At 36.6% G+C, this 16161-nt stretch overlaps 1 protein-coding gene across 7 annotated transcripts in view; it reads right to left on the reverse strand.

The window, feature by feature from the left end:
• The window catches only part of LOC139687906 (bromodomain-containing protein 4-like), a 109645-nt gene that overhangs the window by 84386 nt on the left and 9098 nt on the right, over positions 1-16161 (reverse strand). For 6 of the 7 annotated variants that reach the window (XM_071585277.1, XM_071585261.1, XM_071585253.1 and 3 more), the window contains exons 5-7: positions 5104-5517; positions 2346-2540; positions 1828-2208 (exon numbers count right to left, since the gene is read on the reverse strand). In XM_071585277.1, the coding sequence (XP_071441378.1) occupies positions 1828-2208; positions 2346-2540; positions 5104-5517 (990 nt within the window). Of the gene's footprint in view, positions 1-1827; positions 2209-2345; positions 2541-5103; positions 5518-7075; positions 7179-16161 lie in introns of those variants that run through there. The other variant, XM_071585293.1, reaches the window with a different exon arrangement.

Below are 16161 nucleotides of genomic sequence, written 5' to 3' on the forward strand. Positions count from 1 at the left end.
ATGGAGCACATTTTAAATTTGTTCCTTCCATTATTGAATATTTATGCATATTTGTTTGTTCCTTATTTGCCTCATTGGAATTTAAGTTTTCCCATTATTTATATTCTTGGGTTATATTGAATTCCCCATTTTCCAAAGGATTTAAAATTGAAAATGTAAAATAATTCATTTCCATATTTCCTTCTTTCCAAGTGTTTCTCCTGGATGTAATTCATCCTCACTTTTCCAAATATTTAGCAAGAGTATTCAACACATTTAATACAATATTTTGTAACCATGATAATATTCCACTTTGTAAACATTGCATGTTTCTCTTTCTGCTGATACAGAACGATTCCACCATATTACACCTGAATCTCTATTGTACATTACTTGATAATCATAATTTCAAAATTTTTCAAAACGATGCATTCAATAACATGGATAAACAGAATACTGACTGGAAGTAATGTTAACAGTTAGGATTAGGAATTTCAGATAGTGGCGGAGTAAGTAGTGGCACATATTTGAACTCCTATATGTAGTTGCTGTATGCTCTGAAACGACATACAAAGGAAGTAGAATACATGCATGAGCAACATAGTTCACAATGAGTATTAAATGCGGCTGAGTGCCGTATGTGACCAGAGTCATCGAGCAAAAAAGCTTTAATACAGATGTACAATATAATTTGAAGAGAGTATGAATACTGAAAAAACCAACCAAAATTTCCTTTCCAAATTTTAAGCACATTGTCTCAAAACATTTTGTTATCAGAATAGTATTTGGACTTGCTTTAGCTGTAACCATATATTTTCATTGTTCCACAAGCTGTGACATTAGTTTACTACTCCATGATGTTCATTCAAACTGGAGACAGTCAAGTTTTCCAGGATTTTCCAAAATTTAAGGAATGCTATGCAATGCTAACAGATTCAAATCTTGTCAGACGTATAAAAGAGATAAAACAACATGAGAGGGTGATTAATTGATCACAGGATTTGTTAAAAAGTAATGGAGATCCAAAACTGTTAATATGAGCAATATTTTTGTTTCCCTATGATCCATGAAGTCTTGCATTTGTGAGGACTTCGTGGCCACAATCTCTCCAGTTGGAAGAACAGAATAACATCAATTAACTTTTTCTTTGCACCTTCAAATTATCTTAAGAAGTGATGATGTTAACACAACATCTTCAAATATAAGTTTAATGCACATTCTCCAATTGGCATGCTTCAACATTTCAAACATTTGGTTAAATCCAAATTAGCCTTTATTTGTAATCACAAGACTTGACTTATTTACCAACTAGACGCGTACTTCATCTATAACTAGCCATAAAGGAGTCAGGAGTGAACTGAAAGGCACGCCATCTACACAAACAAATGAACCATATCACCGGGCCATGGAAGAAATCAATGCTAGTAGACAAAATTGTACTAAATATTATAAAATAATAGAACAGTAACATGAATAAGGTATACTTCATCAATGAAGCCAGTCAAATTTGTTTAATTCACTCGCCGCCCAACTCAAGACTTGGCTGGAAGAATTTATTGAAGGGAAACCTTTGAGGCCCTTAATTATCTGGTTTTCCACATACTTGGGGTGAGATTTCATATTTTAATTGGTACATCATAATACCCTTTAGTAACTTTAAAAATAGTTTACAGATGCCCTCCAATGAAATTGGTGGAGAGAGATGGTGATCAGACAGCAGAACTCAAGATCTGAACTATCTTAAGTAAACAACACAGGAATCAAAGACATGCCCAGCAGATAATACAATTACATTTTATGCTCACAGTCAGGTCAAATGGTGCTAATTAAAATTGAAGAAGCACATACCTGCGGTGGTAAGGAATTGTGGGTCCCATGGGGAAGACCTGCAGCTGAGGGAACATTTGTTGTGCCAGTTGCAGTGCTTCCTGGAACAGCTCCTGGTGCTAGTTGATGCACTCCAGGAGTTGCACCGTGGTGGTGGTGATGGTGTGGAGGGAGGCCCCCTGGAGTGGCCGTGGAGTTTGTAGTGGTTGGCGAAGAGGAGGAAACAGCAGCCCCACTAGGAGGTCTTCCTCTACCACCCCCACCACCTCCCGGGGGCACACCACCTCCTGGTGTGCCTCCTGGACCTGGAACCCTTCCTCCAGCCCCCTTTTTACCCTTTGGGCCTTTTGAAGGTGTAGGTGGTGGTTCCACCTCTACCTCATCCTTGGGCATATGGGCCACCTGCATAATTATACACAAAAATGCTATATAAAAAAATTGGCAAAATGGGTAAATAAAATTCAATTTAATGATATTATTTCCAACTAACTAAATGGCAGAAAAGATCCAACAAGTCAGAATTACATTAAAACACAAACCTTGGTCAAAAAGAGTTTTTCCAAAGCTTGAGCCATGACAACCACATCCTCTCCTGGCTTGTTATAAACATAGCAGTTTGAGAACATGGTGTTGAAATCCTGGATGCATTCCTTAGCACTCCAATAATAATTCTGCTCCAAGCGTTTCTTTATTGTACCAAGGTCCATTGGATGCTTGATGATCTTATGATAATCCTAGAACAAAATAATTATTATATCATACATGTAAATCAATTCATCATTGATATAATAGAGGTGAGCTACGGGGGAATAATTATAGAGGTTTTCCATACTATTCATATACATCTGCATTTAATCAATGGTCAAATGTTGCTTCCAGATTATCCTACTTCAGCAATGATCTAAAGACATTTCCTTCCAACAGAACTACAAGCAATAACAAGAACAAATAATTACAGCAGAAGATTGCCATTGCAAAACAGAAACTTCTTGCAATAAGATGTTTCTGACTTTGTCCTCAGTGACACAACCTATCATCCATTTCATGCCTATACTAATACGTACTTTATGTTTAGTAAAGGTTATCTTGCAAAGAAATTTCTTAAATTTTTAACAGGGATAAGAGTCGAAGTCGAAGATTAAGTAAACACTGAAGAGATGAATTCATTTACACCATTTGAGGATAGGTGGGCAATTTGGTGGATTAGTTTATTCAGGGAATTGGGGAATGGGATCGAGAAACCTGGCAATTAGCATTAGCTCACTCTTAATGGAAGATATAAAAGGACAAAATACTTGTTGTCATGCTATTTTCATAATATGACCCCAAAATTTTTACAAAGATTATCACCACTAGTGCATGTTGAAGTTATCCCACGAATAATAAAATAGCATATTCTTACCCTAATGGTAACTACTTTGTAACTACGAGGGCTGCTATTTATATTTACAGTCTAATAATGAAAAGACAGTAATTTTTGTTGAAAATGGCTTTAATGTTTTCCAAATATTCTCCATGATAGTCAATACCCTTTTGCATATGCTCGAACCAATTTTCGTAAAACTTTTTCCACTCTGTTTGATCTGCCCCCAAAACATTGTGTTTGAATGCATCAATGGCTTCTCCAGGCACGGAAAAACTTTGTCAGCACAATTTTTACTTGATCAACAGTCATTGGGTGCTAAATCAGGGCTGTACCCAGGGATGACCCATCAGTCAAATAGGTAGTTGTTTCGGCCAATACGTGAGAGCTTGCAATGTCACAATGAAGAAAGATCCTTCATAGCCACATTTTTTCTGTATTTCACCCAGCACTTGTAGCAAACAAATGCTCGTATAACATTCAGAATTCACGGTTCTACGATGCTTGAACGGTTCAGTTGCCACATGTCCAGTTATTCCATAGAAACAGGAGATCATTTGCTTTGATGTGCTTCGTGCACTCATCACTTTAGTCAGATTCAGCTTGACTTGGAAGACTCATACAGTTAATTGCTGTTTTGTTTCAGGCTCATATGCATAGATCCAAGATTTATCACCAGTGTAGATGTTTTACACAGCTTTTAATGCACCACGATTATATTTCTTGACCATTTCTTTGCACCAATTGACACAAGCATCTTTTTGAGCTTTTGACAAATTATGCGGGATCCAACACGAACAATTTTTTCTTAACAGCTAAATGTTTATGCAATATCTTATTGATGCTAGTCATATTAATCCCCAAGGATGCCTTAATCACACAGTAAGTCTCATGACAATCTTACTGTACTAGTTCTTGCACAGCATCAATGTTTTCTGGTGCAACAACTGATTTTGGCCGACCTTCACGACTTTTGTCGCTGAGCGAACGCTGGCCATGATGGAATTCGTTATATCCGGAGTTTCACAGTGGCAAAGGATGAGGATTCATTGCCATAAGTGAAGTAACATGAGCGATGCACTCCTGTCCTGATAATCCATGCCGAAAGCCAGAAAAATCATCGCAGATAAGTGTTCACAAGTTAACTCCATTTTTTTGCCGAGACTGAATTTTTGACTAATAAATTTGGTCCCGGCCAAATTTCTGGTCAAATGACAAAACGTTCGGAAGAAAGTAGCGTCAAAAGGGTCAAACTTTCAGATGGTGCCTGAAGCACTTAGTGGCCACGGCTCAAAATATGCATAGCAACCCTTGTACTTACCACAACCATTTTTTACAACTTTATAGCAATTGAAATATCATTTGAAATGATTTCATACATTGAACACTAACTTGACTACACAGTATGATTCTTAGGTTTAATTACAAACAATACACGTGGTAAGAATTTTCGTTGAGGAATCAAACACCATCAACATGGCATATTTTGAGTGGATACATTGCCTTATGATGCTGAACATCATTAGAGATGAGTTTGTGGATGAAATTTAAGCATACAGCTCCCTACAGCAAGTACAACTACTGAATTTTATGATTTTCAACTGAAAATTGATACCTAGACTCATGATGAAATCACGTCTTAACCAACTTTTACAATATTTTACTTTCACAAACTCAAGAGGGTTCACTATACTGCAATTCTAAGTTAGAAGAGCACAGCAGGAAAGGTTTCTTTAAAAGCTTGTCATTCAGGGATACTATAATTATTAAACGGGAGGGAGAATGGGTGAATGCGAGGAATGCCCATTGCCAGGTCTAACAGAATATCTGCCAATTGGACTATCAAAAACAGGTTATAAAATTTGCAATAATATTGAACAGTGATTGGAATTTAATATCTTTTACGGAAATGAGACGTTCTTAATTAAACTTACAGGTAAGTTGAGCTTCTTTGCATCCACGGGTTGCTGGAATGGCCATGCAAATTGATGTTTCCAAACTGCCTTGAGGACTTGCCTCAGCAGAAATGCTAGTTGGTTGGTGTTACGGCCAGGTCTGCCTGGAGGTGGTACACAAGGAGGTTGTACAACACCATTAACAGGTTCAACAACTGGTTCTTCTCGTGGTCCACCTGGTGGCCCAATGGAGTGCTGATGATGATGGCCCCCATGATGGGGATTCTGTTGGGATGGCGTTGTAGCAGATGGGGGGCCTCCGCCACCCCCCACTGACACAGGGGGTGGAGCCACGGCTGCAGTAGCTCCACCCCCACCTCCAGTAGCCCCCACTGCGCTGCCCCCCTCCTTGTTTGAGTCAAGTGAAGACGGCACCTTGCCTTGGTGCTGGTCCTGTTCCAACCATAAGAAACACAACACAGTTTTCATTATCTAAAGCTTATAGTAACAGCCCAAAGAGCTATTTGGAAAAATACCAATAAACACCATTATATCACTTAAGCTGGCAGACTACATTTCATATAAAGATACCCATTGCAAAACCAGTAGTACAGTCCTGGGTAATGCTAATGCATAACTATGAACATAGACTTAAATATAAAAAATTGAATTACTGTTATTCCACAGTCATTCCAATGTATAAGATAGGTGAATGCAAATCTAAATTAGTTGTTTTGATACCCTTCATCTTAATGTATCCACTCTTGAGCAGCTATTGTGAGCAACTACAACTCAGCTATCAATCTACCTGGAGCTTCATGCTTTCACGCAATGATTCTCAAGGGTGATTCTCCTTGATGGTTCAAACTTTCCATCACAAATTTTCCACTTAAGTAAACACAATGACCCCATCTCAACAAAGATATTGGCTGTATCTAATTTGTCATGGACTGCTTTTGGAGGAGTACAATTCTCACCAGTAACCTTCAGCACAAGTCACTTTCACCTTAGATAATTGATAATTTTTTCCATGAATACAATTGCGAGAGACAAAATAATCAACAGTAATCTAGTACCTGATGATGGTGCTAAGCAGCAAAACCTATCAACTGTAAAACATCTCTGGTGGAATCCAAAAAGTTACCTCTTCAAATTTAAAGTAATCTACTATAAGTGGGCAACAATATAAAAGCCCTTCATAATATTTATGATGTAACTAATGAGACTCCTCTGAACTCTTACACCCCAAACACTGGATAGTGAAACAAGTAATATAGGCAAAGCTAATTTCAACCATACACTGGAAGATAGATGAAGACACATGAATAGCACCTTGAGAAACGGTAAAGATATTTTTTTAAGGAAAAAAATTGAATAACTGGGAGGAGAATAAGAATTGTGAAATGAAGGTGGAAAGATGTATATATGCTGGGAAAAAGAATAAGATTGTTTTAAAAAGGTTTACGTGTGTGAAGATATGTCAGTGGATCAATAATAAAAAATAGGGTTTGTTTCACTGTGAAGGACTTGGGTATGAATAATTTCAGTCTAACCATGAGCTACAATGCTTTAGAAAATGTCATAATATTACAATTTTCAAAATGTGTGGTTAAGGTGACGGAGGGGGCTCCTTAATGTTAATTGTTTGAATGAAGAGCTTTTTCATTACGACTATGAGTGTCTTTTAATAGATCACTTCATAAAAAATATTAAATCTGTGCCAAAGAAATTTTCTTTTTCATATCAGGTACAACATTAGAATGCACACTGAGAAGATTATAAACCATTAGTACTAAAAATTTCACTTAATCATCTTTCAGACTTATATGGTGTTTCTTCTGTTGAAGCCCATGTAGAAGTTGATAAGTATCACTAAATAATATTAGATTGAAATGAAATACTAACACTCACATTATTCAGTGAAAATTTCTTGACCATAATCATAGAATTCATATACAGTGAACTCTTGTTGGCACAATGGAAAGGGACCCAGAATTCAGAATGTACTAACCAGTAAAACTTCCAAACCAGGGTTGACCATCTATGGCAAGCTGCAGGTGTGATGTGGGTAGCATAACATAAGGGTAGGTAATATATGAAGTAGTAACTTATTACTGTTCATTCTGTGGCTCACTGGTGATAACATATGGAAAAACCATTCATTTTGTCAATACTAGATAAAATATATAATGCATTTAGGGTAAATACTTCCTCAATTTCTAAATGATTAATACTTAATGAATGACGCAAATAACCTCAGCTGTCAGTCGCCTCCCTTAATAACAACTACTACCCCCAATTTATACATGAATACTTTCACAATCTTGCAACACGGTCCATTCATACATAAATTTCTTTTCTGAAGACCTACTCTACAATTAACGGAGCCACACACAGTTAATCTTGTAATGACTAAAATATTATTTTTTAAGTCTGATAAATATACTGTACTCTTTTGAGGAATTCTCATGAACATCCTAATTTTTTACCCCAAAATGAAAGTGATTGACAATATAAAACAATTATTAATAGTATCACTATTTTTATTACTACCATACTGAGCATAGTAGTGTATCCATTGATTAAAAGATTTAATTAGTTGAATTCATTAAATCTGGTAACCAGATCTTACTACAGCAACAATTAGATAATTGCAAAATATTTTGGTTTTCCCCACAGATATTCACCATTTTCAAAGTTTTCCTATCTTCTCATATTTTAAAAATATTTATGGTTCAACCTGGTATGGCATCTCCCAAGGAAGCACTTTAAATCAATGTGTGCAGATGTAATGTTTAAGGTAAATTAATCGAAGATAACAGACGAAGTTTTACGACCTACAAAACTTAAGCAATACAAAAAAACACTTCTCTGAACTACAGCGAACAAGTGCTAGGGCTTCATTTGAAGGGTCATTGATGAAAAAAAATAAAATAGATAACGGCTTGGTAACCATTGATTCAAGTTCAGTTGTTCATTCACAAGAGAATTTAGGAACTAATTCAAGAAATGAAGGATCTCAGGCTTTCCCGGCGAATAGTATTCAGGAATTTTTCTCGGGTTTCCAACCGGGTCAGGTTTCGGAGTACCGACGTTTCGATGGCTGACTCTGCCATCGTCTTCAGGGTTGAAGTGCAGAGCATGGAAATTGCCGGGTATTTATACATGTTGCGTGGGTCAGGTGTGGCCTGATTGGTCGGATGAGTTTCTTCGGCCCGCTCCGGTCAATCGGCCTTGTTCCCGTGTGTTTCTCATCTTTTTTAGTATCGGCTTCCGATCGGACCTTCCGGCTTTTTTACTATCGGCTATTACTTATCTGGAAGCCGGTGTCTCGGTTTAAGTTGTTTTTCTCCAGTCGGATCTCTATTCCTTCTTTTACCATGCGGTCCCAATAACCGTTGGCATGACATAGCCTCTTTGTGGCTTCAAAGTCGATTCTATGGTCATGGGTGATACTGTGTTCGGCGACTGCCGACTTTTCCGGGTAGTGGAGTCGTATGCATCGAACACCAAACGTAAAAGAACACCAGAGATGCATACGACTCCACTACCCGGAAAAGTCGGCAGTCGCCGAACACAGTATCACCCATGACCATAGAATCGACTTTGAAGCCACAAAGAGCCTATGCCATGCCAACGGTTATTGGGACCGCGTGGTAAAAGAAGGAATAGAGATCCGACTGGAGAAAAACAACTTAAACCGAGACACCGGCTTCCAGATAAGTAATATTTGGAAGCCGATACTAAAAAAGATGAGAAACACACGGGAACAAGGCCGATTGACCGGAGCGGGCCGAGGAAACTCATCCGACCAATCAGGCCACACCTGACCCACGCAACATGTATAAATACCCGGCAATTTCCATGCTCTGCACTTCAACCCTGAAGACGATGGCAGAGTCAGCCATCGAAACGTCGGTACTCCGAAACCTGACCCGGTTGGAAACCCGAGAAAAATTCCTGAATAATTCAAGAAATGCAGTCCTTCAATAATTTGCATATGCAGTACAGTTAAAATTAAAATATTGGCAGAATTGTATTAACATGGAAATTGTAAATTTGTATCTATAGGGCATATCACTCAAAAGGGGAAAGAAATGCCCACGCCTATCTTGGATATCAATTTTCATAGCTTTAAGGAATGTCACACGAACATCAATTCAAGTATACCAAATGACGGAACTAAGATAAAATAATACGAATTAGCAATTCATTCGCCATATGGGTTATTATTGACTAATGAAGATCTAAACTGTCAAATTTTCTTGTGGAACTGAGAGGAACTAGTGGCCTACAAGTCTCACAATAGAACTTAATGAAAGCAGATGTAATTTTTTCAGATCTTTTAATTGAAAAATAGACAACAAAAATAAACCTAGTGTTGGCCAATTTCACATTGATTATCATTCACTTTTGCACAACTGCATAACTTATAACTATTGGTGAAATTCATAGGCATTCTCACCCATCACAAGTCCTAACTCCTTTGTTAACTAGCTATCAAAAAGTCAACAAAGAAATGAAATAACACGAGTAATGCCCACCCAGAGCAACATGTGATAGTAAAAAACTGCACAAATAGTTATGAATACGAAAATAGCCCAAAGAATGAGACATATAACACGTGGGAAATGGCATCTCGACTACTTCAACAGCATTTATATAATGCATTTGCCCCCTTCCCAAAGAGCCAAGGACAGAAGTTTTTTTTACCAAGGGAATATTCAGTTAACATCGTATTTAAAACCTTACATCAGAAACCATCATAGATCAGGCAATACCATGCTCAGCATGCTTCCTAGTAAGCAGACCTCAACAGTTGCTGCAGGTATGATGGGAACCTGTTGTCAGCATGCCAGCACAGTGGGTTAAGATGTCATCAAATAATAAGAAGAAAGAGGAAAACTTGGGCATAAGGACAAGACATAATGCATGGTAAGGACAGAGTGAAACTGAAGTGAAGCACCTTGAATCCAATGAAGCTCACTTAGGACAGAAGTGCAATGGAAAAAATCGAAAATCAGCTGATATATTGAGCCTTTGAATTTAATTTTTCCCTTCCACTTGCCTCATATTGTTGTTTCCCCTTTAGTTCTTGAAAAATGTTCGATCCTTTGGGAGTATGATACCTGTACAGTCCTACAATTATGCAACTTGCATGACACACATGGAAAACACTCATTATGGTGAAAAGACAAAATAATCATCGAAGAAACTGCAAGTTAATAGAAGCTAATCAAATCCTGATAATACTGGAGAGTTTTATTAAATCACACTATCTCCGGATATTTTCTTAAATTCTTAATTTCTGAAGCTTCAATACGGTCAGTTTCAAAGAATATTACTCGCCTTAAAATTCTGATTTATGTATTCAATATTTCCTAAAATATTTAAAGTAGCAGGAGCAATAAATCAAGATGAATACATCTACATGATATTTGCAAGTGCAAGTATTACAGGGCTTTTACGTACCAGCTTCTTACGCATAAATTAGGACTTAGCAATAAGACCTAATGTACCTAATAACCTACATGTATCTGAAAATGTCACTTTTAAGTAAGCAGCATTACTGTGATTTACTCATGATTTCTTTTTGCTTGTAGATAGAGAAGGCTGCTACTTACACAAGAACCTGAATTCATATCCAGTCGATGCCTTGGGACACCCCCAGGTAACCACAAAATCTGGGAAATTCCAAAAAACTGAAGGAGATGCCATGATAATAACTTTTAATGGAGTCATCCACTAAATGTGCATTAAAATTCAACAATTTCAGAGTGTAAAAATTATTCACATCACCGGGTTCTCAGGCACGGGAATGATTTTTAAACTCTGATATGGTTGCAGAAAATGTAAGTATTTCTGGGTATTAAAGTGGGCATCCCGAAACTCATAGGGTCAGGGCTTGGGGATAACTCAACCTTACTTCTGCCCTTGAAATAATTAAATGGCTTCAATTCTGAGAATGTGATGGACCTTAACTTGGCCCAACCATCATGGGTAATGACCTGAAGTCATGCCATGAGGAAAACAAACAAGGAAGCAGAGCTTAGAAAAAAATTACTAGATTCCCCCACTAATATTTAAATATGCTGGTAGCTATAACGATGAATTATCTTCCTGTTGCTTCCATTCTGCCTGATCATTACGTGTTCATACGAGTTCAACTATTGCCATGTTCCATTGACAGTGGCGACGGAAAGTAACCACAAACACAGAGCTATACAAGGCCATTAACTTTTATTTGGGTCAAACCTTACAGTTGGCAAACATTGCTAATGGCTTCAGAGGTAATAATATCCTAGCAGGGTTGCTTCCCAGGGTATTTAGAGACATTATATACTAGCAACTTTGCGTTATGGCTACCCTCGTGCATATGGGGCATAGATAAAAAGGAAATGGGAGACAGAAATAACAATAGAAAGCTCTAGGCCTACTTTCCAGCTGTGACTGGCGATGCACAGTAAACTGCACGTATTTAAACCCTTAATAAACATTTTCAACTATTTATTTGCAAGTTTTCCTACATTAAAATGACAAATCAATTCAACTTTCTTTTGGATGGTTAGTAAATATCACTTATCCCATTAGCAGGAACAAAGTTTCTCTTGATGCAATGATTTGCAAATGCAATGCAATGGTAAACGAATGTCACCATCAATCATTAAATTAGATAAATATTAATAAGATAACTGGCATATTATAAAGACTCAAACAAATGGATAAAAATAAAAACTAATACACTCGCAATGGCTGTTTACCGGTGTGTTCGATAATCAAATAGGTACACCTAGTGCCTACAGTGCCATCACTAAAAAATTTATAAGTTAGATGAGTAAGTTGAACAGTTTTCTTACTAAAAAATGAGGTTTCCTCAAATATGATGATGACAACGAGTTGAAATCTAGGTCGTTCCGATGAATATTCACTGTCGTATCCACTAAGTTAGTTTCATTTCCATGATGGTTAACTTCCACAATATCATGCCAGAAAGCATTCCCGCCATTAAAACGGGCTCGAACACCATAAAATTACACGATGCATGGTAAATAGATACAGTAATTAAAATTATTTAGTATTCTTTCATGGAGTAGTTTAAATTTTTATTTTACAACTTTTTATTCAAATCATTACTGACCCTAATTGGCCTACAAGGATATTAATTATATATTCCTAATTGCACCTTGATAGCCATATCTTGTTCGCACATGAAACCACATCCTCTCCCTTTCACTGCCTCAGCCAAGATTTTTCTATTCAGCCTGAGAAAGCCCAAAACAATTCTCAAGAAGAGATGTATTTTGTTTTCTATTTAATACATGTACTGCTACCTTGCTTTCTCTTTTACGCTTATTAAAGCATGAAATACATCAATTCAGTAGATGTCCTGCTAAATGCAGTGGGCGCACATAACAGGTTCCGTTAGAGTGCCAAACTTGGGAGAAATATTCCAAGATAAGAAAAATTAGAGAGCAGTCAAGACTAGATACTTATACACACTGACAGATTAGGAAGATATGGTAATGACAAGTTTGCTGAACTGAAGTTGTGAACCCGAGACTCAAAGATAACATCTATGTCTTTATTAGTGGTGACTACTGGAATAGCTTGACCAGCAATTTGAAAATAAAATACAAGAGGAGACTTAGAGAAAGTAAAATATAGATCTTTCAGATATTCATAGATTGGAGGTTTTTGAAATGTGTGAGATAAGGATAGAAAAGGTGAGGTCGACTGGATGAAGGAAAAGAAACGAGAAGGTACTAATCATGGATGGGGAGGTTTAAGATCGGTTGGGAGTAGTCACAAAAAAGGCAGGAAAGATGGATTCAGAGCACTTGGGTGGTGGGATGTTGAAGAAGAGATAGAACAGAGAACACTGGGAAAACAAGAAAGAGGAAGGAATACGAACACTATAATAGATGAATTGAAGGGAAGAGAGTATACAAAATTGAAGATAGGCTTAATGTGCCTGATTTCAGGTTTCGCTTTTCATTGGAGAGGCAAGTAAATGTTTTTTGGCAAAATTGTTTAAGCTGTGGGAAAACAAGAAAGAAAAGAAATATGATAGGCATGTTAAAAGGAATGAAGGAAGCAAAAAAGTATATGAACTTGAAGACGGGCTTAATGTAAATCTAATTTCAGGTATTGCATTTTGGATGAGGGGCAAGCAATTGTAATTTTGCACTATTATTTAGGCTGTCCATCTAAAAACTACCCTAACCAGTAGAACACCAATAATAAAACAGCGAAGTTATATTGATCTAATTGTGCTTAATGCAATGCTGATCACTAACAAGCTATTTTTTTTGGTCTATAACTGTTTACACAGAGTTAGTCTCTTTAAAGTATACCCCTTAGTAATATGAAACTTAGCTTTTATCACATCCTAAACAATTACCTATTTTTCAAGTGTAGATAAAACCCATAAGCTTGTTTTCATTTTTTGCTTTCCCACTGTACGCATCACCATGTGCTTGATTTAAAACTATTCACATTCAACAACAGTTACTTATGTACACCAGCCTTTATTAAAAACATATTAGACTTTGTTTCATACATGCACACAAAAAAAAACCAACACAGCAATAATTTTTCAGGGGCGAATTTAATACAGTGGGGCAGAACAGAGCTTGACTAGTTATAGAATTTTGAACACTCATTACCTCTCTGACAGGAAATGACTTCCCCAAAGAAACGAATACATTAGACGACTAGGAGTTAAATACATAAATTATACATTATCAGAACACCTGCGAGAGCCCATTCATATCGCACATAAGTTGCAATATTAGGAAGGAAATGTACATTGATCCAAACATATCGAAGTGTAAAAAACCAAAGAACTGGTGACTAACAACTGGATCATTTGCACTGTTTAAAAGCAACAAATATAAGTGATTAATAAATGTATTCTAACTTACTTTATTGCATCAAAACTACACTGAATAAAAAATAATATTTTCTTAAAATAAAATAAAATATTGATGGTCAACAACTGTCTACACCAGTGAAATGGCAATATAAGTCAGATTCTAATGTTTTTATTTTTCCTCAATAACACAGGAACGTATTGTATATTGTATACTATTTGACATTGGAAAGACAAAGCGGAAAGTCATTTTCAATTGAGGGTAAAGAAAACGTTCGAACAAATAGAATCTGTATTGATCTGGTGAAACATGTAAGATTTCAGGCCTCTAAACATCAGTGAAAAATTATGACTCGATTCTGAAAAATGCAAATCGATACGGACATCTGTATTTAAAGAGAAAATGTGTCTAGAGTTCCCAGCATGAAGGATAACTAAATGAATGGTTTATAATTGATGGATCGTTAATTATCCCATATCCAAAATATTGGGAATCAAAAACTTCACAGTATCCAACAGTTGTTTGGATAGGAACAAAAATGGGCACTATCTTGCATGAAAGGCCGCACGTGGTGAACAAAGTGTTGATGTCAAGACAGCAAATCGGTGTAAGGTGTTAGTATTTAATAAACTTCTTGAAGGCTAGGGCCCAAAAGATATTTCAATGCAGACAAGACAGGATTATTTTTTTAATGTGCTGCCACCCAACAGAATGTTTTGGGGAAGAGAGGAACAATGCAATGGGGGCAGGCTTCGCAAACAAACACTTGTCTTACTATCACATATGTATATGAAAGTGAGAGGCTTCACTCTCTAAATGTTGGTAAATCAGAGAGTCCCAGGTGCTTCAGATAAGTGAAAATGTAGCCCACTAGATATACAGCAAACTCTGATGCATGAATGATCTCAAGAATATTTGAGGATGGACTTCATATCCTGGATGCTCAATTTGAGTCTCAGAACACGAACACTCCGCTGTTTATTTCAGTGTACAGCCCATCCACTGAATGTACAGTTGAAAAATGCACAGTTACGTTTTCCAGCAAATTGTAGCAATGAGCGCCAACCATTTGAGTTAGTTATAATTTGCTCATTTAAAATGCATTATCGGAGAATAATGGCATAGAAATTGATATTTTAGCAGGATTGTGGTAATCATGGTGATCAAGTTGAATGTACTGGTTGTTTTACACTGCATATCATGGGAAGAGAGGCAAGTTAAGGAATCTAAAATACACAACTGCTAAAGGAAGGCAGGATTTAAAGTTGATTGTGATGAAGAAATACTAGTTGAAGCTACTGGTGATGATGATACAAGAGACAATAACTTAATTGATTAAACAAACATGTGGATGTGAAAATTCCCACTCTTTGCAGTTTTCCTCATTTAACACTTTCTGGGGCCCCTAGAAAATGGTCAATAAGGTGTTTTACTGTATATATTTCAACTATGTTCCTTTTCTCCAATTTTTAATTTCTTTTTCTTTTCGAGATATAATCATAGCATTTCCCAAGGATTTACTATTTGCCTCACTGTTGAAATAAAACAAATAATTCAATTTTTCAGAATACCAATCAGATTCCAAATGGACTGCTTCTTCACATTTATTAAATATGTTACAAATTCAAGACATTGCAGAAAAATCAACCATCAAAATTTATTCATACACCCTTGTAAGAAGTGTGAGGTGAAATTTATTTCTTGCCAAGTTATGGCCACCATAGAACACATGTCATTCTACACAACCAAATCTATTGTAAATATTATAGAATTATTCTATTATTATGAATTTCATACGGCACATTTGATTACGAAATGATGGGGAAAACAAAGTGAGTGATAAATAATTTTAATTAACATTTTAAAGTTTACCATGATTTCTTAAATACATTAGTTTCTTAAAAAGTACTTTGGCATGACTTCTAATCTTGTCAGTCTGCCATGATGCCAGCAAAACATGACAAAACTCACATGAAACTTCTCACAATCACAACTGCCTTGAGCCTGGTCGGCTTAAAGTAGCTTACATCTAATTACCCATTCCAGTAAATCACCCTTGCATTGCTCTAATGAATATAAATGAATTAACGACTCATAAATGTTAACACTAAATGCAATGATTTCAGAGAGTAAAAATGATGTGCTATGACCAGGATTGTTGCAGTGAAATGCATATTAATGGATGACTCCGTTAAAAGTTACCCATGTGGCATCTCCCGCAGTT

This window comes from Hetaerina americana, unplaced genomic scaffold, assembly GCF_022747635.1.
Source record: "Hetaerina americana unplaced genomic scaffold, ioHetAmer1.1.p SCAF_1, whole genome shotgun sequence".
NCBI classification, from domain to species: Eukaryota; Metazoa; Arthropoda; class Insecta; order Odonata; family Calopterygidae; genus Hetaerina; species Hetaerina americana.